Raw genomic sequence first — 24175 nt, 5'->3', positions numbered from 1 at the left:
TATGGACAAGTGTTGGGGACTATTTTCAGCAGCGGATTAATCCACATTTGGTGCTCTAGTGGGCAGCAGGACTGTGTATGTGGGATTATGTCAAAACAAACGTGCGTGCGTGCCGGTAATAAAGGAACATGTCACCCAGTGCAACAGAGTGCTCATCGATGTGTTTTTCCTCAGGTATCAGTGTCGGCCACATGTACTACTTCCTAGAAGACGTGTTTCCAAACCAGCCGGGAGGAAGGAAGCTGCTGATGACACCAGATCTTCTGTAAGAAGATCTTACTTGTCATTTAGAAAGCGGAGAAACCTGAACCTCAACTTTCTCAGAAACACCCAGATACAGTGTATTAGTATAAAGAAAATTTGTTTTTTTATAAGTCTAATTTAGGAAATGCTAAGAGATTTTTTTTTGCCCCTGTTCTCTCTTCACAGGCGAGCCATGTTCGACCGGCCGCAGGATCCAGACTACCGCCCTCTCCAAGAAGAGCAGCAGGGTGGAGATCTACAGGACGACGAGCCAAACAACTAACACAACCCCAATCCCCAAAATTTGGATAAATCAGATGACGCAGAAAGACAGAAGATGTGCAGCCCCAAGTTCTTGCAGAGGACAGTTCAGACATATAAGGACTGAACTGCAAGTCAGCATCATGAATAGTCAATGATATACGGCCAAAAAAACAAGTCTCAACTCTCTATTAAGAAGACTGTGCTGCAGTTTATTTACAACAGAAAGCATCATTTAAAAAAGCAATGGGAAATTACCCCAAAATTCAAAGGATGATGGGTAAATTATGGGTAGAAGCAAGACCGAGCAGAACAAACTTATAAAAGGTACCCTGTGGAGCTCTGGCAACTTTCAGCCCTGTGTTCAGTGGATTGTCAGGAGCTAACCCTGCTCCAGAGAAGGGCCACTGTGAACGCTTTATTAGCCTGGGGTTTAGTACGGAGTGAAAAGCCCTAAAGTAACCCCTAACCATGAGATGTGTAAAAAGCTAGTAAATGGACCTTGAGTTGAGATTTTCTGTCACATGCAACGTTTAGGTCAAGAACGAACTTCCAAGCTCAAAAGAAATTGTTAAAAACCACAAGCACTTTTATAAGAGCTAAATTTGTGTTCATGCCCCAATGTTGACAAAATCCCAAACCTGGCGATAAGCCAGAGAAACCGCTTCGCCTGACTACTTTTTACAAAGCTATTCACTTTTTTGTAAGCATAAAGAAATAAAAAAAACATCCTAAGAGAGCTCCAACTGTGTAAAAGAAGGAAAAATAGCTGGGAACTGATTTCTGACCACAGCTTGGCTGCTCTAGTGTCAACAGAACCAGAGGAGTAAACTGGCTTAGAAAGAACTGAAAAGGAGCAGGACTAACACGCTTGCCCTTGCTGTTGTGGCACTGCTGCTGGTTCACACAACAGCCGACGGCCTGAAATCCCATCAGCCCCATCTGCACACTCTGCACTTTCACCCGCTGCCTTTGTGGGTCAAACACTGAGGCACAAAATGGAAATTGCTTAGCGCAACAACACGCAAACAAGTCCCTGTGGGACCCCCCCCGCTAACAACAAAACACATACTTCATCATCCCTCATAACCGCTGATAAATATTAGTCAAGAATCCAACTCTGTGTTTTCAGAGACTCAGCAAAGAGAGAACACACAGTCCACTAATTTTTTTTCTTCAAACATTGATAAATGAAACAGAGTGGTGTTTCATCTTCAACAAACCCATCTTTGACGGAGTGTAAATGTACAGCAAAAAATTTACTTTTTGTGTTTTTGCCAACTTAGAGAGGAATTTGCCACCTAAAACCATCATGTGAGCTATAATTCAACAAGACAAGACAAATCAAGCTCTTTCACTTTTTTTTTTATTTTGTAAGAATTATTCAAATGTACAAAAAGACAACAAATACAACCTAACAATATATTATTTGAGACTGGCTGTGTGGTTTTTATTCTCACTCTGTGGTCAGGTAAAAGTCAGTGGTCAAAGTGAGAGAGCAGCTTCTCCATGCCGAGGGTTCGGAAGAGAAACATGAAGGATTTTCTACCGGGGGCTTTGCCAAACAGAACGTAATATTAACATTGATAATTAAAATTAAAAAAAATAAAAAATTGACACGGTGGACGATTGAGAACCCGGTCGAGCAGAAAAAGACATCCGGTGCCCGATGGAGGGACATCTTTGTTGCTGATGTTGCGAAACCATGACAGCGGCATACCTCAATCCACACGCTCACCGTTCCTGCAGGGGTCGCTGATGCTGCTGCTGCTGCTTCTACCACGCGGGGGCCGTGTTCGCCAATCGCCTCATTCGCCTGCGGAGAGAACGGGAACAGAGTGTCAACGCCTCAAATAACAGCGGCATAAAGTGAACCGCTACATCTAATAATGGTTTTAATTTCTGCCTAATCTTTATTAAAACTTACTGTAATAAAAAAAAGCCCATTAAAAGTTCTCAAAGTTGACGTCTTCAAGCAACAACCACTTATTTTCTTAACCAATAAAGTGTAGCCCTTTTTTTCTCTCTATAAGTCTATAAAATGGCAAAAAAAAAATGCTCCTCCAAATTTTGCACAGCAGCAGGTGATGTATTCATGTCGTTGTTTTGTCCAAAACACCAGAAGACACTCAATTAATAAAAAGATACAAAAGCTGCAATATCATCATCATACTTGAGAAAGTGGAAGCTGTGGTGGATTTTCCAGAAACACCACAGATTTACCGGTGTACTGTCCAATTGGATTCGGTCATTGGTTTTGGGGGAAAGTGTCTCTCCATTGATGTGTTGATGTGTGTCCTGTGTTGTGTTTACAATGTTGTTGGCATCTGGTGGCGTTTTTTTTTTTTCCCCTTTGCATGTGTTTTAGACATCCTGCTGCACACTAAATTTCCTTTTCTAAGGATAAATAAAGAGAAAGTTGAACTTGAACCATATAGTGGTATGATGATACTAAAAAAGGGAAAGCGTAGACATCAGGTCATCGTAGGTGACAGGGCCGGGGACGAGAGTATTCATCCAGTCTCTGATATCCAAACCTGTTCCGTCCTCGCCTCCCTGTCTCAACCAGGGAGCCTATGTAGACAGCTGTCATAATAAGGGAATGTTTTGTTTCAGGAATATCTCCATTTGGAGGTCAGTGTAAGCGGTCTAACGAGGTGACATAGTTTCTCATGCATCCCAGAACTATGCTCAAGGTGACCATGTTTTCTTTGGCGCCATCGATATCTTTAGATATCACACACTTGGTAGTTGGGGCTAGAGATATAAGCATCAGGAAAAAAGGCACAGGACCTCGGAGTTGGGGAGGACAGAATAGCACATTGTGGTTAAACTGTACAGTCTTCCTTAATCTCCTTGATCGAGATCAATAAATGCTTGTGTGTAAGACATCAAATTCTCCCTAACCTCCATGGATCCTGAAGAAAGCTGCTACTGAGTTTTTCCTTAACAGAAGCCATCATTTTTTTTTTTGCATGTCTACCGCTTCAGCCTACAGATTACTCAACCCGAAGTTCCAGCACTACTTCAAATTGCGTGGTTCGTCTGCTCAACATAACCCAAAGATCTAACCAGATAAAAAGTCACAATGGAAAAAAATATATATATTATTTTGAAGACACACCTGGACAGGAAGGAAGCATTGAACTGGAAACTGACGACTAGTGAAAAGCAGCAGGCTCCGTCTGGAGGTCCAACAAACGCCCAGCCGTCACTCACCTCGTGTTTCTGTCCTGATCTCTGATCTTCTTCTCCATCTCTGCGTCTGTCAGGGTCTCCAGCAGGGGGCACCACTGGTCGGCATCGCCTGTGTTCCTAATGGCTATCTCCACTGTGGGCAGCGGGTTCTCGCTGCGAAATGACAAGAAGAAAAAACACCTCAGTCAGATTGGATTCGCTTCACTCTAGCACTCGATGGGTTTCCCACTGCTGCAGCTGAGGGGCCAGTTGGGACTCAGATCCAGGTTTTCAAATCATTGTGACACGTGGAGTCACTCTCCCCCCGCGTAGATTAAGCCGATCCAGATACATGCAAATTGGTCTTGATGCTTCAAAGACATCGTTTCTGTTACAATAACTAAATATTATGACATGTAACTGAAACATTTATCATAGTTTGGACGGCCCTGGATAAGCAGTGGGAGCAAAGAGGACAAAAAGACAGGATCATGAAAGAAAAACCAAATTCCTGACTTTGCCGATATTTCAGGAAACGATCGCGACTCGATGGAAACAAAGAAAAACGTGAAAACAAGCGTGAGAAGCGAAGGTAAAATAACAAATCTGTTTTTGTAACTTTATGCATGCTTGGTTCTTTGCACGGCTCACTGTTCATCATTCGCTGTCATGATACAAGCAGAAAAAGTACCAAAACATTTCTTCCAGGCCAGATGTGCGACTGTGACAGAGGTCAGCGCTGCCGGTTTTGAGATATGTCATTACTTCACCTCCTGACAGCAGACTGTCGGGTACATTTCACCCAAAGAAGAACCACGAGAGCCGATAAACAAGACCTTAATTTAACCTCCTTCAACTTCATGCTGGACTTTCTATAAAAACATGTCAGGAGGGGGAGAGAGAGAGAGAGAGAGAGAGATCTCTCAGGCTTTAGGTGCTGGATCAGCATCCCGAACAAGAAGAGAGGTCAGGGGTCACCGCCATGTCACCATGGCAACAACGGAGATGCAACAGGAAAGAGTGTCAGGTCAGGGTTGATAGGAGTTTCAAACCATAATTTTTGAGTGCTCACTTGCTTTTGGGTAGGGCTGCAACTAACGATTATTTTAATAATCGATTAATCTGTCGATTATTTTTTCAAATAAAAAAAACAAAAAAGCATTAATTTACATCAACTCAATACAATACTTGTTGTTTTAGTTAATAGTTGTGTAAAGGTAAGTAACCCAAATAGCAGATACAGACAGACAGACAGACAGACAGACAGACACATTAAATTATTACCATCATTGTAGTAAGTGCAAGTTAAGTTAATTTATACAACACACAAAAATATATTTGTCAACAATAACTGATATGGGACAAATCACCTCATCACCGTGGTGCGCCTGTGCCATGCCGTGCCGCTTTTGCTTATCTTGCAAGTAACTTCAATTTATTTAATGTGAAATGCTCCCACACCTTGGATGACTTAGGTCAACTCAAATTGTTTTTATCTCCGCGACTGAGTGGCGTAATAGTTGCGCAACACAACGAAATGATAATGAAATTTGTTGCCAACTTTTTTAATAATCGAATTTTATCGATTTTATTGATTCGTTGTTGCAGCCCTACTTTTGGGTAAGGACTAATGCCTTTGATGGGACACACTGTAACAATTTCTGCCTCATTATCATTTGTTTGAGTCCAGAAAAAAACTGGCCTCGACTTGTCCTGCCCAGTGTTCCTCTTTTCATATTAAAGAATAACTTAACATTAAATAGACTTTTTTTTAAGGTTAGGTAATATTAGCAGAGGCTGAAAACGTGCATTAAATATTACGTCCTCAGGAAGAATGAGGATCCTAAACATACAAACAAACCTCCGCCAAGAAGGACAATTTCTTTTGCCAATTTTCTGGAATCTCGATGAAAATTTGAGCTAAAACTTGGCTTGTGACTGTTCATTAACTATTTCAGGTACAAAAGCATGCACCAATCTAAACCCACACACAGACCACTACTACTCTTCAAACTTGGATGTTGGGGGAAATAAGCTCAGTGGGTAAACCATGAGAGAAAACGTACTTTGCGGTGGGTTTGCGAGACCGTACCTGAAGGCGTACGTCCTCTGGTGCCAGCTCAGCTGACCGCGGATGCTGTAGGCGATGGTGGTGACAAACTCTCCGCCCAGGCCGAGCTCAGAGCAGAGCTTCAGGGCAAACTTCTCTGGAGAGTTCTCCCTCTCAGACATGTCCCACTCAAACTGGTCCACCAGGGAGATGTTCCCAACATGGATGTTCAACTGGAAACCAAAAACATTGAATCAACAGGAGGAAAAAAAACAGTAAACTCTCTAAAAAGTGCAACTCTGGGAGATGTGTGGCATGAAAACATTACATGTGAAAGATACCCAGTGAGAGCTATTGGCAGAGTAGAGCGCACCTTGATGATGACCCTCTGGTCCGTCTGCTCCTCCAGGATGCTGTCTGTCGGGTAAGACTCGATCTGCTGTCGGATGGCTGAGGCGATGGCAGGGACGAAGGCCAGCGGGTTGAGGTCCAGGTCGTCGCAAAGGATCTCAGCGAACATCTCTGGCGTCATCAGCTTCTCTGGATTTTTTTTTTAAAAAGGAAGAGAATTTTTTTAATCAAAAACTGATACTGGCTCCCGGTGCTTCAGAATTTTGCTTTCAGCAAATTTTTCTGAGCGGAGAGAAAGTGACGATGGGACGTTACCGTTCATATTCCAGGTGAAAGCGTCTCTGAGCTTCTGTCCCTCAATCTCCATGTCCAGACGGATCGGAACCAGAACTTCAGACTGAGTGGCGTTCTCGTGGATCACTGCTGGGTCGTGGTCGTCAAAGCTGGAGAAGACAAAAAAAAAAAAAAAACACGTGTAAAGTAAAAACTTACTGACAGTAGCTAAAAAAAAAAAAAAAATAAATCATAGACTGCACTCACTGTAAATATACTCAGCAAAAAAGAGAAAACGTCCAGTCACGTTCAACTGCTTTTATAATTTTAAGCAAACTTAACATATGCAAATATTTGCATGAAAAGTTTTAACAACTAAGACATAAACTGAACAATTTTCACAGACATGTAACTAACAGAAATAGAATAATGTGTCCCCGAACAAGGGCGTCAAAGTCAAAAGTAGCCGTCAGTATGTGGTGTGGCCACCAGCTGCATTAAGTACTGCAGTACATGAGGAGGAGATGTACACCAGACTGGCTAGTTGTTGCGGTCATTGTTACCATCCTGTACCTGTGTGATATTAGGATGTACCGATCCTATGCAGGAGTTTTTACACATGGTCTGCCACTGCGAGGACGATCAGCTGTGCTTCCTGTCTCCCTGTAGCGCTGTCGTAGGCGTCTCACAGTAGGGACATTGCAATGTATTGCCCTGGCCACATCTGCTGTCCTCATGCACCATGCCTAAGGCACGTTCACGCAGATCAGCAGGGACCCTGGGCGTCTTTCTTTTGGTGTTTTTCAGAGTCAGTAGAAAGGTCTCTTTACTTTCCTAATTTTCTTTTAACTGTGACCTTAATTGCCTACCGCCCTTAAGCTGTTATTGTCTTTTCGACCGTTCAACAGGTGCGTGTTCATTAATTGTTTACGGTTCATTGAACAAGCATGGAAAACATTGTTTAAACCCTTTACAATGAAGATCTCTAAAGTTATTTAGATTTTTACAAAAGTATCTTTAAAATACAGTGTCCTGAAAAAGGGGCGTTTCTTTTTTTGCTGAGTTTATCTATCACATGGAAGGTTTGTCTGCTCTACATGACACCAATGAAGGCATTCTCTGAAAAGGTGAAGTCGTAAGAGTGGTTAGAAAAAGGAAAGTGTGGCGATGTAGTACACGTATAACGCATAAGATATTTAGGGTTTGTGATGACCCCTCCCACTCTCACTGAGTATTTCTTTTCCCCGCAGGTGTTTAGGAGGCAGTCCGAGCAGCAAGGTGTGGCAGGAGGAGCAGCCACACCTGAATCCTCTGCCTGATTGCCTTCTGTTTCCAATTTAAGGTTGGAGCCGAGCAGTTCAGAGCTCCCTGTCCACACAGCCAGCAGGGTTTGTTTTTAGTTTGGGTTCCGTTATGTTTTTCACACACTCCCTACACTACTGAAATACATGTTTTGTCCTGTTTTTTAAGCAATTTTTATTTTGGGTTAAAAAAACAAAAACTTATTTTAGGTCTCACACCTAACCTGTTTGGTTCGGTTAAATCTAATTATTATGAATTTGCCCGTTTAGTGTGTGTGTGTAGTTTAGGCTGGTGTGAAAGCTGTCAATTACACTCTGGTGTGGGACCAAACAAATGGTCAAGACCGCCTGAAAAAGATTGGTCTCTGCGTGCTTCCAAGCGGCTCCAGTGCACTTCGTTTGTAGTCTGAAAGCAAATCAACTACAGGATTCTGTGATTGTAGATGTGTGATTTTAGCATGTTTGCAAAAGCTAAACCACTATTAAATCCCTTTGCTCATTGTAAACTGTTCAAGAGGCAATCTTAGAGCAATGAACAACTGAAAAGAACCAGAATTTCTTCCTTGATTTAGACCCAATGAACAAAAAAACTAACGAAAAAAACCTAAATCGGTCTAATGTCAAGTAGTACCATCGTTATATCGAGAGAGACAAAAAACATTACTTTAATTCCATTACATTCATTGTTTGAAAGAGTGAAGTATTTGTTTTAACCTACGCAGATCTAAGATTTTAGTTTAGAAAAGGATACAATTAGTAATAAACAAATATTCTCTAGTTCCCTCAACGCAATGAAAAAGTAGTTATTGCTAAAAATCTTACGATGCAATGCTTTGCCTTTGATAGATGTGAAAATCACAGTTCTGCTGCACCATTTTTACGATAAATGATGCTGGTTCATGTGTCTGGAATCTCAGTTTACCCTTCACTATAGAGTTAACCGATGGATGGATGGATGGAGATCTCTCTCTCTCTCTCTCTCTCTCTCTCTCTCTATATATATATATATATATATATATCTATATATATCTATATATATCTATATATATATATATATATATATATATATATATATATATATATATATATATATACACTGAAAGAGCACCGGAGTGATTTGTGCAGGCTCCTGTTGCTCACCACAGTGGGAAGGTCCTCTTCTTGTCGCGGCCCAGTCGGCTGCGGTTGATGGTGGTGGAGCAGGGCACCGCATCCAGGTGGTGAGAACTGTTGGGCAGCGTGGGAACCCACTGACTGTTCCTCTTCGCCTTCTGCTCCCTGGTGACAGAACAAGACAGATGGATGCACGTGAAACTAAAAATCATAGCAAATGAGATGGGCTTCTTTTCTTATCTCATCTCACCAACATAGACTTCTGTGTTAAAAAAAAAAAAAAAAGAAAAAAGTACAGGTTGCATTCTACTAGGATTGGACATGTTTAGAAAAGGGGGTAATGTAAATATTCTGGTTTGTTATACATGGGACCCAAGGAACCGTTCGATGTGATGCTAACATGTAAAAATATGTGATTTTTGGCACCGACAAGTTGCCTCCTTAGTATAGGAGTATCAAAAAACAGATGTCAAGTAACGAAGTACAAATACTTTGTTACCTTTCTTAAGTAGAAATTTTGGGTATCTATACTTTACTGGAGTAATTATTTTACAGCAGACTTTTTACTTCTACTCCTTACATTTTCATGCAATTATCCGTACTTTTACTCCTTACAATTTTAAAATAGCCTCGTTACTCCTATTTCAGTTCGGCTTGTTTTCATTCTGGCTTGTCATCGTTCAAAAAAAAAAAATACATATCCAGATAAATCGTGCCATCCGGATAGAGTGAATTTGATTGCGGTTGGATGAGAGGTATAAACATATACCATTCTGACACCCTATTGGTTTGTACGCGTTTGTATCCATCGCACCGGCCCATGACACAAATCACATCACAGTCCAGCAAGGAAATAGCAGACGTATGTAGCCTAGTACGGAGATGTCCAGGGCAGAGACTCAAGAGAACTCGAGTAAAATGTCCCAACCAAGCACCAGCGAGCAGGTTGGTAGCCACGACGACCAGCCAACCCTTCTACATCCCTGGCTGTCCCTGGAAAAAATTTTCGAAGTGGTTGGATGCAAAAACAACTCCTTTCGAATGCGCTGCAAGCTTTGCGCACCCAAGTACCACGAGCTAATTGTTTCCAAAACTCGCCGTCTAATTTGAAAAAGCATATTGATATTATTTGTTCCCCCCTAACATTACTTTTATACTTTAAGTAGTTTTGAAACCAGTACTTTTAAACTTTTACTTGAGTAAAAAGCTTGAGTTGATACTTCAACTTCTACAAAAGTCTTTTTAAACCCTAGTATCTATACTTCTACCTGAGAAATTAATGTGAATACTTTCGACACCTGTCAAAAAAAAATGCCCCCTGATTTAATACCAAATTTCAATACCTAAAGGAGTAAATCTCGTCCGCGTCAGTGAGCCAATAAGAATGCAGCATGCTTCTACCAAGATCTAAGAATGCCTGTGATTGGCTGTCTAACGTTACACGTCGTAGAGACACGCAGAAAAAACTTGTTACATTACACAGAGACGGGACTCATGTAGTAGGAGCTGAAAAAGAAATTAAAAGATTTGTGCCGTAAAGTGTAATTTTGTATCTTGTTTTTGTTAAAATGGATTTAATAAAATTGGTATTGAAAACAGTATTTTTCAGCGACCGGTATCGAAGTCACGGTATTGGTACTGTATCGAAAAAAAATGTGAACAATACCCAGCCCTCTCTCTTTCCAATACAAATTTGATATCAACATCACACTTTAGAGAGGAGACTGTCGGCACAATGTTTTCAGAGGTGACTGTGGTACCTGAGGTAGGCAGGGGGCTCAGTGCTGATAGAGACAGCTTTGTACTTCTCGTCGTTTCCTTCGAGGATCTCCTCGACCTCCGAAGCCTTCAGCAGAGTCACACTGGTTGCCAGCTGAGTGTAGCCGTGATCTGAATGACAAGAACAAGAGTAAAATCAGCACTGGCCAGCCATATAAATGATCATCACTGTAATAAAATGTGTATCCTCATCACAACCCCCATTACAAAATGAGATGTCAACCTCTAAAAAGCAAAATGAATGAATTTCACCATCAGCGAGATAACAAGCATGTGGTTTTAAATGCTTACATTACTTTTTAGAGCTCATTCTCAAGTATTTTTTGCTTATTAAGAAACAGATGAGCATTACATTTTTAAACACTCCATATTTAAAAATCTGAGTGAAAAACTGACCATTTTATCTGTAGTTTACTGTATATTTTTCTATCTTAAAATTGTTCTTGTGTTGTTGTGAAATGTTTTAAAACAATAATTCATGATTTCCCTATTATCGAATTGACGGGCGTTTAATTTGTTTTAGTTAATAATAATAATAATAATAATAATAATAATAATAAATAAGACCATAATTTCCAAGTAGAACAGCCTTTCATATTAGAGGAAACACATAATGATGGGGATTCTTGCTCAGCACAACCACTCCCAGATTTATTTGTGTTAGGACTGAACTCTACTGACCGTGTGAGGACTCCACTATTTTCTTCCGTTCTTCCACTGAAGCCAGTTTCCTCCATAACGACGGGTATCTTTTATACAGAGAGCCTCTGAACATACGGAGGTAGTTTCCCACCTGAACACAAACACACAAAGAAATAGATACAAAAAGAGAATCAAGCAACAAGAAGGCAGACCATTTTGGCTAAACTAAGATTCTTGATAAGGATTATTATTTTTATTTTTTTGCTGGTTCCAGTTTTGCAAACGTGTTTATGTTCTTGTATCTATGATAGTAAACTGAATACCTCCGAGTTTGGATTTCTGGTCGCACATAATTTGATTTCTCAAATTAGGCTATGGGAAATTTGTGGGCACTTTTCAGAATGATCTGACATTTCATAGACCAAAGAAATAATTGATTGGTCAATTAAGATCAATCTGTTATTTTTTAGTTTACATACATCAGCCATTTCCTTCGTTGTGCTGGCTTAACTGTATGTTCTTCTGACTTAAATAACGTCAGTATGAACACCTACAGATATCGGATTGCGGGAGTTATTGTTGATAAAACGCAAGGTTAAATGACATTATAGTTATTATATGGGCTGGTTAAATGATATTATAGTTATTATATGGGCTTTAGACTTCATTTTTCATTGAACACGGCAACTGGAGTAAATTTAGGTCAGGGAGAGATTTACTGTGGGTTTAATATCCAACGCCAGCACACAACATGTCGATTATCCGATGCACAAGTCACGCCACAAAATACTACAAAATAATAATAATACATCTATTTAACAAGTATGTGTTCCACCTTTTCGGTATGTTATTTTAACGTGCATAACCTGAACCTTGATAGCCACCATTAGCTAGCTAGCTTAGCATTATTGTTTAACCTTACCTAGCTCAGCCGATGCAAAGCGGGTGAACATCTGGTTAAGGACGAACGTTTTCAGATCAACCTTTATCCCATTCAATCAGCACATACATTCATGTGTTTTATATTTGCGCATATTCGCAGTTGATTTGACAGTAAACGCCAAATAAATGAATGAGTCTTGGTGTGCTGTCCTGCATCGTTAGCTGGCTAGCTAGCTGCTAGCGGTCAGGCTGCCGGGTTAAACGACACTTTTCTGTCAATTAATTAAACCATTAAAGTATCGGTTTGTTCAGAAGGTGAACTACTAACCTCCGATCCAATCATGTAAAAGTCTCCATCCTCCTCGAGCTGAAATTTAACCGGTTTTTGTCCAAACGTTTTGCTAAGCGCCATACTGAAATGAAATAACAAAGCTCTGTTCTACTGCGCAGGCGCGAAATGACAACAACGTTCTGTCGCTGAGAGATGACGTTATACTAGTTTATCAACAAATTAATCAATAATCAACAGTGGTGAAAGAAGTGCTCTGTTACGTAAGTAGAACAGTAGCAATACTAAAATGTAGGAATTAATATAATAAACTAATTACTGTATATACATACACTCAGTGTTGGGAGTAACGGCGTTTAAGTATAACGGCGTTACTAACGGCGTTATTTTTTGAGTAACGGAGTAATCTAATTAATTACTTTGCTACCACTAAACACAAGACAGCGACAATGGCGACGAGCCAGGGAAATTCAAAGGTATCGTTCTCGGACTGGAAGTACCGGCACTACTTCTTGCTCATTGAAATTAAAGGCAAAAATGTTTATGTAACATGCACGCTATGTCCAGGAAAAAAGACTTTATCCACGTCTGCCTCAAGCAACTTGAATCTTATGAAGCACCTCACATCAACACATGCTAACACGACGCTTGTTGCTGCTGCTAACCCAACCCCAAGCCCAAATGAAGCTAGGCTGGGGTGAGCTCCAGCGAAGGACAGAGCCACTCTGTTAAAACAAGCAACGCTTGATTTTTCGGGTCAGCAACATCTTTGACGTTACAGATGTTATAGAACGTAATAGAGTTATAGAACATAAAAAATAACGTCAGTTACTTTGCTGAGTAACTAATTACTTTTACAATGTGGTAACTGAGTTACTAACTCAATTAGTTTTTGGGAGAAGTAATTTGTAACTGTAACTAATTACTTTTTTAAAGTAAGATGACCAGCACTGCATACACTATATATATAATAATAATAATAATAATAATAATAATAATAATAATAATAATAATAAAATGTGATATATCTATTATTATCAGTTGATTTTATATTCTGTATTAATAATATAAATATGTAAAGTAACTTGCAACTAAAGCTTTAAAACAAATCTAGAGGAGTAAAAAGTAGCCATACTTGCCTCCAAAATGTAATGAAGTGGAAGTACAGAATAGCATAACATGGAAATACCCAATTAGCATAAAGTGTAGTCTTGTGTGTGTCGGGGGTGGGGTATTTTGTGCTCTTTTAATGTCTAATCTTCTTGTAATAATTTTTCTTAGTATTTTTTTATTCTGCACACCTACCCAGGGACTACGGGTGGAAAATAGCAATTTTCTATTACCCAGTACTGTACATTACATATTTCCTTGTTAAGGTTAATGTCCCTTGTGCATTTTTCCTGTTCAAATCAAGAAACACAACATGACATGATAAACCTATCAATCAATCAGTCAATCAATCAATCTATGAAATTTAAAGTCTTTAGCTTTACTTTTCCAATAATATCTAAATCTAAATGACACACAAATAACGGCTTCAGTTCCCTCTGTGTTAAGTTAAACATGGCCGATAGCAAGGTAAAGCGGTGAAAATATTCTAAATATAGCGTACACTTATACAGGGCCTCCGTCCGCAGCAGTGCAATGCTCAGCTTCCGTATCGGTATTCAGAGATTTTTCAGAAGCATTAAAGAAAAGAGAGTCTTTTCACTTTTATAAACTTAATGTTTATTTGTATATACATGAATATATTAATCTATAACCAAGAAAGGAGAGAATGTACAATGCAAAACAAAATCTCTATATACAAATCAATAAATAAACAAAGACATAACCAAGGACAGTTTTGTATTCTACACAGGTTTTTGTGTTCTTGGGAAAAAGTAGGAAAAGTAAAACAAAAAGGAGACTGCAGTTAGAAAAAGTTCTGAAATTCTTTTTGTTAAAATGGAAAATGGCACCCGAGCACAGTTCAGGGGAACAAAACAAAAAATAAAAACAACACACGCACCACACCCAGCTGGTTTCCAGTTTTTTTTTCTTCTTCTTGTAAACGCAGCTTTTTTTGTTCGAACTCGCACAGAATCAGATCAGATCACAAAAAGGTACGTCATTGTCAACACGGGCTACGACGACACACAAACCAGTCCAACATCAACCTCATCAGCACAGGAACGCTCGCGGGGCAAATCATTTAAACTTCCACTCATGTGCACAATGTTTACATTTTCAGAGAACACACTTAAAAGTCGAGACGGCGCTGCTGCAGAAACATGTTACTGTGTCCGACTGGGAAGACGAGGAACCGCTGGCACAGAGATGGTTTTTTAATCAAAGGCCTGATCATTTGAACGTTTTAGTCCCACCCAAACACAGACAAGGAACTAAGCATTTAGGGAATTAGGAGGAAATTACTGACCACGTGACCCATCGGTTTAGAAAAAAATGAAACTATATATTTAGATTTACGTCTTGAGCAGGAACCAGGGAAGTCAGAAAGTATTGAGAAACGCACTAAGACATTGTGGGTTTTGGTCTTTTCATGGGAGCTATTGACAATAAAACAAATACAGAATTATTCACACTTAAAAAAATTAAAAATGTGTCTTTTTCAGGAAATGTGTAAACAATGTTAACATAAGCGTGGTAGTAGATTTGCTGCAGTACATTTCGTCCATAGTCCATAATCCAACATCAAGTAGAAGACACCAGAACACTTTTAGTTTTACAGACACTGCGGTGTAGTGAAGGTCCTGTGGCAAACAGGTTGCTATGAAAGAATGGAGGAGACACTCTTAATCTACAGCTGAAAGAAGGCTTTACGCTGTGCTGATGAATGCTTGTAACACTCTCAATGTTTCTCTGTCACTGCTCTGTTGGGTTTTCACCATCATCTGAGTGGTTTTCAACTATAGTTCTCATCCCTGAAACTTGGCCCAAAAAAAAATGCAAAAACATCTCAGAGTCCTGTGTGAAATGTTAAAGCACCAATTGGAGGAAATCCATAGAGTAATGCTCGAGTTCCTACACACCGTAAAGTCTTCCTGATGAGGTGTGCAGGATCAAACACTCGTGACATGTATTCACTTCGTTACCGTTTCGGTCCCACAACGTTGTTAATAAAGTGAGGGAGACTTGTTGTTTTCTTCATATAATTCAACCAGAAGTGTGTTGAACACGTCTCGGCTGTAGAGCGCGGTTGGAATGAAAACCTGGTTTATGGTTAAAAGCTGCTGATTTTGATGGCAGACTTTTGAATATTTGCAAATTGGGCAGCGGTTTGACCCTGAAAGATGTTAAAGGAGACATTAAAACACAAGGAGGATACGTTCATGAGCGGTGGGAGGGGGGGGGGGTTCTACAGCAGCTTCATCTGCAGCTCCGGACAAACATCTTTGCTTCAAGTTTCTTGGACGAGTCTAATTCTTCACAGGGAAACGGGTCCAGACATCAGTGTTCTCACCTTTTTTTTTTTTTTTTTTTCAGAAAAATGCGACAACAGTAAACATACAAACTTTTTTTTCTTCTTCTCACTGTGAAAGGCAGAGGACTTGTCTGTAGAAAGCAACCTTTTTCTCTCTTTCCTTGTTATTTTTGGCACGTGGAGGGTCAAGCCTGACGCCTTCGCTGCTCGCCAACAAAATGAGCCATTAAGGGGGAACAAGATATTTTTTAAAGTTCACAGTGCTCAACACGACGCGCCGATCAACAGGCGGAGAGAGGGCAGAGTGAAAAGGGTCAAAGGTCACAGTGTTCAACATCGAAGGATTTCACGCCAAACTGGCACCAACAACATCCACGACAGCCAGACTACGTGCCTCCTGCCGCTCGTCACCATATTGCTTTTCGCAGGCGCTTCATTCATTTGATCGTTAAGAGAATTATGAACTTCATGCAGGTGAAAATAAAAATAAAAAAAGGCAATACATGGTCGCAGTGCAATCCAGGCCAATGTAGTATTTTGTTGCAGTGATATAAACAACTCAGGAAAAATCCAACCTTTGATATTTAGTCATGAAGTGTTTTTGGTGAACCCACTGTCCCTTAATTAGTGATTTCCTACATTTCCCAGGATGCTCCGCAACATGCTTATGTGCTATAACATAAGCTGCATGTCATTAGCATGTCCGGCTAACTTTCTCATAACCTTCAGTATTAACCGAGCGTTACTTCCAGGGCCAAAGTGCGTGAGATTACAGGTTATGTTAACTTCAGCCAATGTTACCAAAGACAGCGTTACATTTGTCAGACATATTGTGTAGGTCCTCATCTTTAACGCTGTGAAAAAGAATGTAAGCTAAGCAGCCAAACCGAAGATATGCATTACATTACTCCTCATACTTATAATACAAGGACCAACTTCTTTTAATATGAAGCTGTTTATTTATTTCCATGTCTGAGGATGTTGACTTTTAGCCTCAGGCCTTGAGCATAAGTGCACATTCAAGAGCCCTTTTACAGCGTTCTCCTTTTAAATCGAGTCAGTTGGAAACATTAAAAGGTCAAGCTATGGCTGACAAAATCTGTTAGCGACAGCTGTTATTTCAACCGGCAAAATCTATAGCCGCCGGCCTGAAATGAGAAGCTGCTTTTGTCTAAAATCACATTTTTTCAGAAATAACTAAGAATTGTGATGGTAAATCTGTCACCATCATTGTAAACTGCATATGTACTAAGGGGGTAACTTGGGGCTTAGCTAACGGTCAATAAAACAGATCACTTAGCACTGACTGTGCAGAGAGAAACAAAGAGCACAATCCAAAAAAGAAGTCCTTTAAAAATGACTGTTGGAAGTTTTGTAGCCGTTAGAAATGTAACTCTGTATCCGTGGGAATAACAGAAGGATGGACCCTGTTTTAAAACAGTGGTACGATGTTTTAGGTTGGATTTTTCCTTTAAAGAAACAGATCATAGACATCTGGGCTCCTACGCACTGTGATTTAAGGAGCTTTTCTGTATTTTGACAGGTTTTCCAAATCTGGAAATCATCAAAATCTTTTCCACACTTTCTGTAAGAGAGAGAGAGAGAGAGAGAGAGAGAGAGAGAGAGAGAGAGAGAGAGAGAGAGAGAGAGAGAGAGAGAGCCCAGAGAGGAAAGACTCTGCTGCCATCACCGGCACGTAAACCACAGCCGACACCGCATGAAGCCGTCCTGCAGGATAAATGAGTAGTTCTGTAACACATAAGCCTGTCATGGCACAGTCTGAAAAGTGGTTTCTGATGGCTATGAAGGATGAGCCGCCATGTTGGAAGAACTAAACCACCAAAAACACAGTCTATCTCTCCTTCACATGCAATAGTAGGGTCCAGGGTTAAACCAAAACATCACTTTGCGGTTGCAATAAAAACATTTAAATTAAAAATACTAAAGATCCCTTTTTTAGTGCTTTACATGAGAACATTTTCTCCGTTTTATGTGACACATGTTTATTGAAGGCACTTTTCTGACAAAGACTAATCAAGAAAATGATCGGCTGATGAATCGATAACAAGTACCTAGTCAAAATGTTTAATTTATATCTCATAATTTTGAGTTGTCATGAGTAGATTTATTTTAAATAATGAATTATTCATAAATATAATTTATAATATAATATTAATTTCTAACTTTGTATCTGTTTTTTCTTTTCTTCTCCTGGTAGAAATGGGCTTCCAATCTTAATCGTAAGATTAAACAGAATTTTCTGAAAACGGCGAACCCGACATTCAAAAAGGTCTCAGTCGGCAGGCGAGAGGGTTTCTGTCGTCTTTCCAACATGGCGGCCGGCGGAGGGAAGGAGAGAAAGCAGTGAAGCGATGAGGATAATTAGCAGCACCATGTCAGAGCAGAGAGATGCAAAAAAATAAAAATAACGTACAAAGCGAAATGATAGTAACATGTCGATATCGTGACGAGTCTATTAACAAAATCTCATGGTCCGTTTCAAAGGAATATACTGCACAGTTGGTGTTAAATGATATTTACACTCCGTTTGTTTGTTTTCAGCTCACTTGTTCTTCCCTCAGGAACGTTTTGTGTCCCGGTCAAGTGCTATCAGAAAGGACCGCCACATCCTTCGCCGTGTAGTGGTTACGATTCATTCATAAAAAAAAGAAAAGAAAACAGTGGCATGTGATTCATGGCTGTGCCCACTGCGTTTTGACACCATGTTTCCTTTTCAGGCTACTTGACCTTTTGTGTTGTTTTTTTTTTGTAATAACATGGCAGCGTTCAGAAGCTTAAAGAGTTCAGATCCGTCCACATCAGCGCCGCTGGTGTTAAAATGTTGAAATGAGTCCCAGCGTCCGCGGAGCGGAGAGTTCAGTGCTCGCCGTCCCAGAAACACTGTCGACATCAGGACCCCCGGGGGGGGCCAGAAGGTGAAGGCGGCGGTACGCTCGCAGCAAAAGTTCCCTGAAAAAAAAATCGTAACACATTCGGGACACCCAACTGTTGCACACATCTGCGTTTACTCGCTGCGGCTTCGTATTGTTCTTGTATGTACACTCCATGCCAGGAGGGGGCATGAAGGCTGAAGTACGGGGATGAATGCTGCCAAGGAGGAAATCTGGCGTTTTAAAAATTAGTTTCATCGAAGGTGCAAAGAGGCTTGAACAAAAATCTTTAAGAGCTGACCGAGTTAAGATGTAAACAGTTGTAAACAAAAAAAAAAGAAAAAGTAATGGACCAGGAAATGAAATGGATCTGCGTCTCCATGAGCCGACACAACAAGTTTCGTGACATTTCGGAGCGAGCGGAGGCTGGCGGAGAGTTCGACCGGTTCAGCCACCGGGCCGCGGCGCCCCCATACCAACGCCGCTGCTCCCACAAATGTGTCCTTCTGTTGTCATGAACTTGCAGCCTTGGTGGAAACAGCTTCTATCTGGGCGTTTTCCCGCGACACACTTTGCCTTTTTAAAGTCCTCGGAGGGTCCTGGTGACGCGACAGCTCTTCCTAAGTGCTAAGGTGCTCCTCTGCTTTCTGCTAATCCGCAGAAAAGGTTACTTGGTCATTTATCTCCTCTGGCGTCTCAGTCTTTGTCCAAACCAAAAGTCAGATACTTGAGGTTAGTTTCCCCCCCCTCCATACAGACCCGAACACAAATGTTTCTTCTGAGGAGTGGAGACCAGAGAGGGATAAGGGGGTTGGTAGGGGAGGCAGGAAGTGGTAAGTTTTCTCCTCAGAAAATCCCTTTGGCGATTTTCAGTCCCTTCTGTTTCATGCGAGGAAGTGTGGAGCTGGCCACGTTCTTGGCCCGCATCGGCCGGGCCAAGCCGCGCTTCTTCAGCACAAAGTCGTAGTTGGCAGTGGAGTTCATGGCGTAGAAAACGTTAGCGTTGTCCGGGATCCGGAGCTCTGCAGAACGAGACAAGAGAAAAGTCAGTCTAAACAAATCAGGTATACGTCTCTTGTGACAATTCATTTAAATAAAAAAGAACATTATGATTTATTCTTCCAGATATATGTTCAGCATCAATGCGGCGATAGGCTACAGTATGCATGGCGACCCCACAAAAGATTATTCTTATTTGACTATTTGTTTAATCTACTCCAGGGATCTTCAACAGGGGGTCCGGGACCCTTACAGTGAAAACACGCATAAGCGTCGCGTATAGCTGTGTAGCGCAGCTATTTTTATTTCGGCGTCCATGTTATCCAATCTGTCCGTTCATACCGGCCGGGTAGCGTCCACGTCGGCCCGCACGTTGCAGCAATCATTTTGGCGTCTCCTCTATTTCTCGCGCGAGACGCGAGCTACTGTGTCAAGGCAGGTAATCCCATACAGGAAGACCACAGAGCTGCCGGATACTTGACTAAAATAAAAACATTTCAAAATAAAACAGCTAGGTTCATGGTGATTTGGGCTGTCTTGACTTCTCACAGCGAGACACGCGATCAGGCACACGGAGAGAGAGAGACCGACGGGCAGACAGAGAGAGTCACACACACACACACACACACACACACACACACACACACACACACACACACACACACACACACACACACACACAGGCTACAATTACCAGTTTTCCCCCACTCATCCTGTCACTTTCTATCAGAGAGAGCGAGAGAGAGAGAGAGAGAGAGAGAGAGAGAGAGAGAGAGAGAGAGAGAAGAAGAGAAGGATCATTTTGTGACCAGTGTGTAGGAATACACTTCCAGTATGAATGGCCAGGTGCGGGATCAGGCACATATCTACGCTACGCGGGCTCTTAACGCGCCCGGTGTATTTTCGCTGTTAGTGGGTCCTCAGTGTTACTGCAGGAGGGCCACCAAGTTACTGTTTAATTATTTAAAAAACAAAAAAAGCCAAAAGGTAAAATATGTCTGAAAATATATGTACATAAACATGGGCCCAACATATTAATAGCAAAGACAAATCTGCCTATTTGTGATTTTATTTTATTTACACAACATTGATGACAGGCTTTACTGGCCTGTAGGTAAGGTAGCCATCCACAATTAAACTTAAGGGTTCACTGTGCTACATGTATGTTTAACATTAAAACATGATGTATAAATATATGAATGTATATTGTATTGTATATATTTTAATACCTTCGTATTGTATGCACCATAAAAAGGAATGTGTAAAGGCATTAGGCCGCCCTACACGTTATTGTAGGCCCAGTTTAATTTGCAACTCAATTTTATTCAATATTAGTAGGGGGTCCCTGCTCCGTCTCTCTTTCAGCTCAGGGATCCTTAGCCTTAAAAACCTTGAAGACCCCTGACCTACACAATAAGATCATCAGTAGACCTGACAGCTTCTTTTTTGCCCTCCATTTGCACTGTGGCTGCTGTACCACTTTGTCCTGTTCTGTTTGACCTCTTGATGACACAGTAACTCGTTCCAAAGGGTACGCTACACAGTCTCAATGTGAGTGTTTTTTAGTGTTTTACCTTTGTCCTCAGAGATTTTCTGCATCAGCTCGTATTCCTCGGTCTTCTCTCGCTCCAGGTTGTGTTTGATCATCGCCTTCCTGATGACGACTGGAGTCTTGTCTTGACTCGTCACCTGAATCAAACAGACCGACATCAAGGACTGGTATCTTTGTCAAAGTCAAACTACCTGTATGTAATCTATCCACAACAATGCCTTGAGTTGCCATGGTGATGCTACGTTTCTTTAGCCTGGCTGACACCAGACCCTTCTCAGTTGTAACTGAGAGTGGGTCTGGGGAAGGGTCATTCACAGCCCATTTCCAAAGGGGCGTCACCAACGGACGCCGCTCAAATGCCTCTGGCTGCAATTGGATAGTCCTTCAACCAATCAGACCAACGATCCGGGTGACGTAGCAGCGACAGCGGCATCAACGGGTTGCTGCGCTTTGTTAAAAACTTTTAAACTTGGACCATGGCAAATAAAAAACAATTTAGTTTATGAGATTATATTTTGGGTGTTTTCTTTTTCTAATTATCTTCTAATAGTTGAGTAAATTCTTCAAATCTTTTTTACAACCTATTATGTGACCAGAAAACGGAAGTTTCCGTGAGCTAATTCTGTTTTCGTCTAAATGACATCTTGGTTTTGCTAAGCACACACTATTATTTTATTTTTTTATAGATCATTTTTTTGGAAAACTGTCATAGGTTGGACTCAAACGCTGGACCTTGTGCGTTGAGAAATAAACCTCTATATACAGTGCCTTGCGAAAGTATTCGGCCCCCTTGAACTTTTCGACCTTTTGCCACATTTCAGGCCTCAAACATAAAGATATAAAACTGTAATTTTTTGTGAAGAATCAACAACAAGTGGGACACAATCATGAAGTGGAACGAAATTTATTGGATATTTCAAACCTTTTAAACAAATAAAAAACTAAAATATTGGGCGTGCAAAATTATTCAGCCCCCTTAAGTTAATACTTTGTAGCGCCACCTTTTGCTGCGATTACAGCTGTAAGTCGCTTGGGGTATGTCTCTATCAGTTTTGCACATCGAGAGACTGACATTTTTGCCCATTCCTCCTTGCAAAACAGCTCGAGCTCAGTGAGGTTGGATGGAGAGGGTTTGTGAACAGCAGTTTTCAGTTCTTTCCACAGATTCTCGATTGGATTCAGGTCTGGACTTTGACTTGGCCATTCTAACACCTGGATATGTTTATTTGTGAACCATTCCATTGTAGATTTTGCTTTATGTTTTGGATCATTGTCTTGTTGGAAGACAAATCTCCGTCCCAGTCTCAGGTCTTTTGCAGACTCCATCAGGTTTTCTTCCAGAATGGTCCTGTATTTGGCTCCATCCATCTTCCCATCAATTTTAACCATCTTCCCTGTGCCTGCTGAAGAAAAGCAGGCCCAAACCATGATGCTGCCACCACCATGTTTGACAGTGGGGATGGTGTGTTCAGGGTGATGAGCTGTGTTGCTTTTACGCCAAACATAACGTTTTGCATTGTTGCCAAAAAGTTTGATTTTGGTTTCATCTGACCACAGCACCTTCTTCCACATGTTTGGTGTGTCTCCCAGGTGGCTTTTGGCAAACTTTAAACGACACTTTTTATGGATATCTTTAAGAAATGGCTTTCTTCTTGCCACTCTTCCATAAAGGCCAGATTTGTGCAGTATACGACTGATTGTTGTCCTATGGACAGAGTCTCCCACCTCAGCTGTAGATCTCTGCAGTTCATCCAGAGTGATCATGGGCCTCTTGGCTGCATCTCTGATCAGTCTTCTCATTGTATGAGCTGAAAGTTTAGAGGGACGGCCGGGTCTTCGTAGATTTGTAGTGGTCTGATACTCCTTCCATTTCAATATTATTGCTTGCACAGTGCTCCTTGGGATGTTTAAAGCTTGGGAAATCTTTTTGTATCCAAATCCGGCTTTAAACTTCTCCACAACAGTATCTCGGACCTGCCTGGTGTGTTCCTTGTTCTTCATGATGCTCTCTGCGCTTTACACGGACCTCTGAGACTATCACAGAGCAGGTGCATTTATACGGAGACTTGATTACACACAGCTGGATTCTATTTATCATCATTAGTCATTTAGGTCAACATTGGATCATTCAGAGATCCTCACTGAACTTCTGAGAGAGTTTTGCTGCACTGAAAGTAAAGGGGCTGAATAATTTTGCACGCCCACTTTTTCAGTTTTTTATTTGTTAAAAAAGTTTGAAATAGCCATTGAATTTCGTTCCACTTCATAATTGGGACCCACTTGTTGTTGATTCTTCACAAAAAATTACAGTTTTATATCTTTATGTTTGAGGCCTGAAATGTGGCAAAAGGTCGAAACGTTCAAGGGGGCCGAATACTTTCGCAAGGCACTGTATGTGCACCTGGTCTATCAACTGAGCTAACCAGCCACTCCTAAACACATATCATCCTACCATTTGCTAATTAGGATTATTGCTCTGAAACTAACACGATATAAAAGATGAAAAAATTATTCTTTTACGAACAGAAAGCTGTAGTTAACTCACCAGGATGCTCTTGTACATGTTGCCGTTCTCCACGTCCAGGCTGACCCTGATGATGCAGCAGTCGTCCACCTGCTGGTTGTACAGCGGCAGCGACAGAGTCGAGTAGTTGGACACCGCAGACACTGAGCGTTTGTGTGAGCGGGAGGCGGACAGCGGCGTGGAGGAGGAGACGGAGGAGGAGGAGGCGCTGCTGGAGCCCGAGGCTGAACCGGAGCTGGAGCCCGTCCCAGAGGCGTCCAGAGACGACAGAGACGTGCACTCCCAGAACTGAACAGCAGAGCAGAGCGGAGGTGGTCAGGACGTTTACTGCTTTCAATATCTTTGTGATTAACAATTTTTTATTCTTTAACCACATATAAAACTTACAACTCACAACATCAACAAATCAACAAAATCCCCATCC

At 41.1% G+C, this 24175-nt stretch overlaps 3 protein-coding genes across 9 annotated transcripts in view; 1 reads left to right on the top strand and 2 right to left on the bottom strand.

Annotated features, from left to right (window-relative positions):
• derl3 (derlin 3) overlaps positions 1 to 2110 on the top strand; it is a 10578-nt gene extending 8468 nt beyond the window's left edge. Inside the window, exons 6-7 of the mRNA XM_039804147.1 lie at positions 175 to 265; positions 430 to 2110. Of these exons, the coding sequence (XP_039660081.1) occupies positions 175 to 265; positions 430 to 526 (188 nt within the window). The 3' untranslated portion in view covers positions 527 to 2110. The remainder of the gene's footprint in view (positions 1 to 174; positions 266 to 429) is intronic.
• On the bottom strand, positions 1851 to 12537 carry smarcb1a (SWI/SNF related, matrix associated, actin dependent regulator of chromatin, subfamily b, member 1a). Its single transcript, XM_039804146.1, has 9 exons — positions 12401 to 12537; positions 11230 to 11341; positions 10530 to 10659; positions 8797 to 8934; positions 6398 to 6525; positions 6105 to 6271; positions 5774 to 5964; positions 3724 to 3855; positions 1851 to 2320 (listed from the first exon to the last, which is right to left on the bottom strand). The coding sequence occupies exons 1-9, from the start codon at positions 12482 to 12484 to the stop codon at positions 2281 to 2283; spliced, it is 1122 nt and encodes a 373-aa protein (XP_039660080.1). The 5' UTR covers positions 12485 to 12537; the 3' UTR covers positions 1851 to 2280.
• Positions 12538 to 18863: 6326 nt separating this feature from the next.
• The window catches only part of si:ch211-251j10.3 (uncharacterized protein LOC799483 homolog), a 69784-nt gene continuing 64472 nt past the window's right edge, over positions 18864 to 24175 (bottom strand). For 6 of the 7 annotated variants that reach the window (XM_039802754.1, XM_039802753.1, XM_039802752.1 and 3 more), the window contains exons 16-18: positions 23773 to 24039; positions 21250 to 21364; positions 18864 to 19698 (exon numbers count right to left, since the gene is read on the bottom strand). In XM_039802754.1, the coding sequence (XP_039658688.1) occupies positions 19523 to 19698; positions 21250 to 21364; positions 23773 to 24039 (558 nt within the window). In that variant the 3' untranslated portion in view covers positions 18864 to 19522. The remainder of the gene's footprint in view (positions 19699 to 21249; positions 21365 to 23772; positions 24040 to 24175) is intronic. The other variant, XM_039802750.1, reaches the window with a different exon arrangement.

This window comes from Perca fluviatilis, chromosome 6 (genome assembly GCF_010015445.1).
Source record: "Perca fluviatilis chromosome 6, GENO_Pfluv_1.0, whole genome shotgun sequence".
NCBI lineage: Eukaryota > Metazoa > Chordata > Actinopteri > Perciformes > Percidae > Perca > Perca fluviatilis.
Note: the sequence above shows the minus strand (reverse complement) of the source record. Positions and strands in the feature narration are given on the sequence as shown.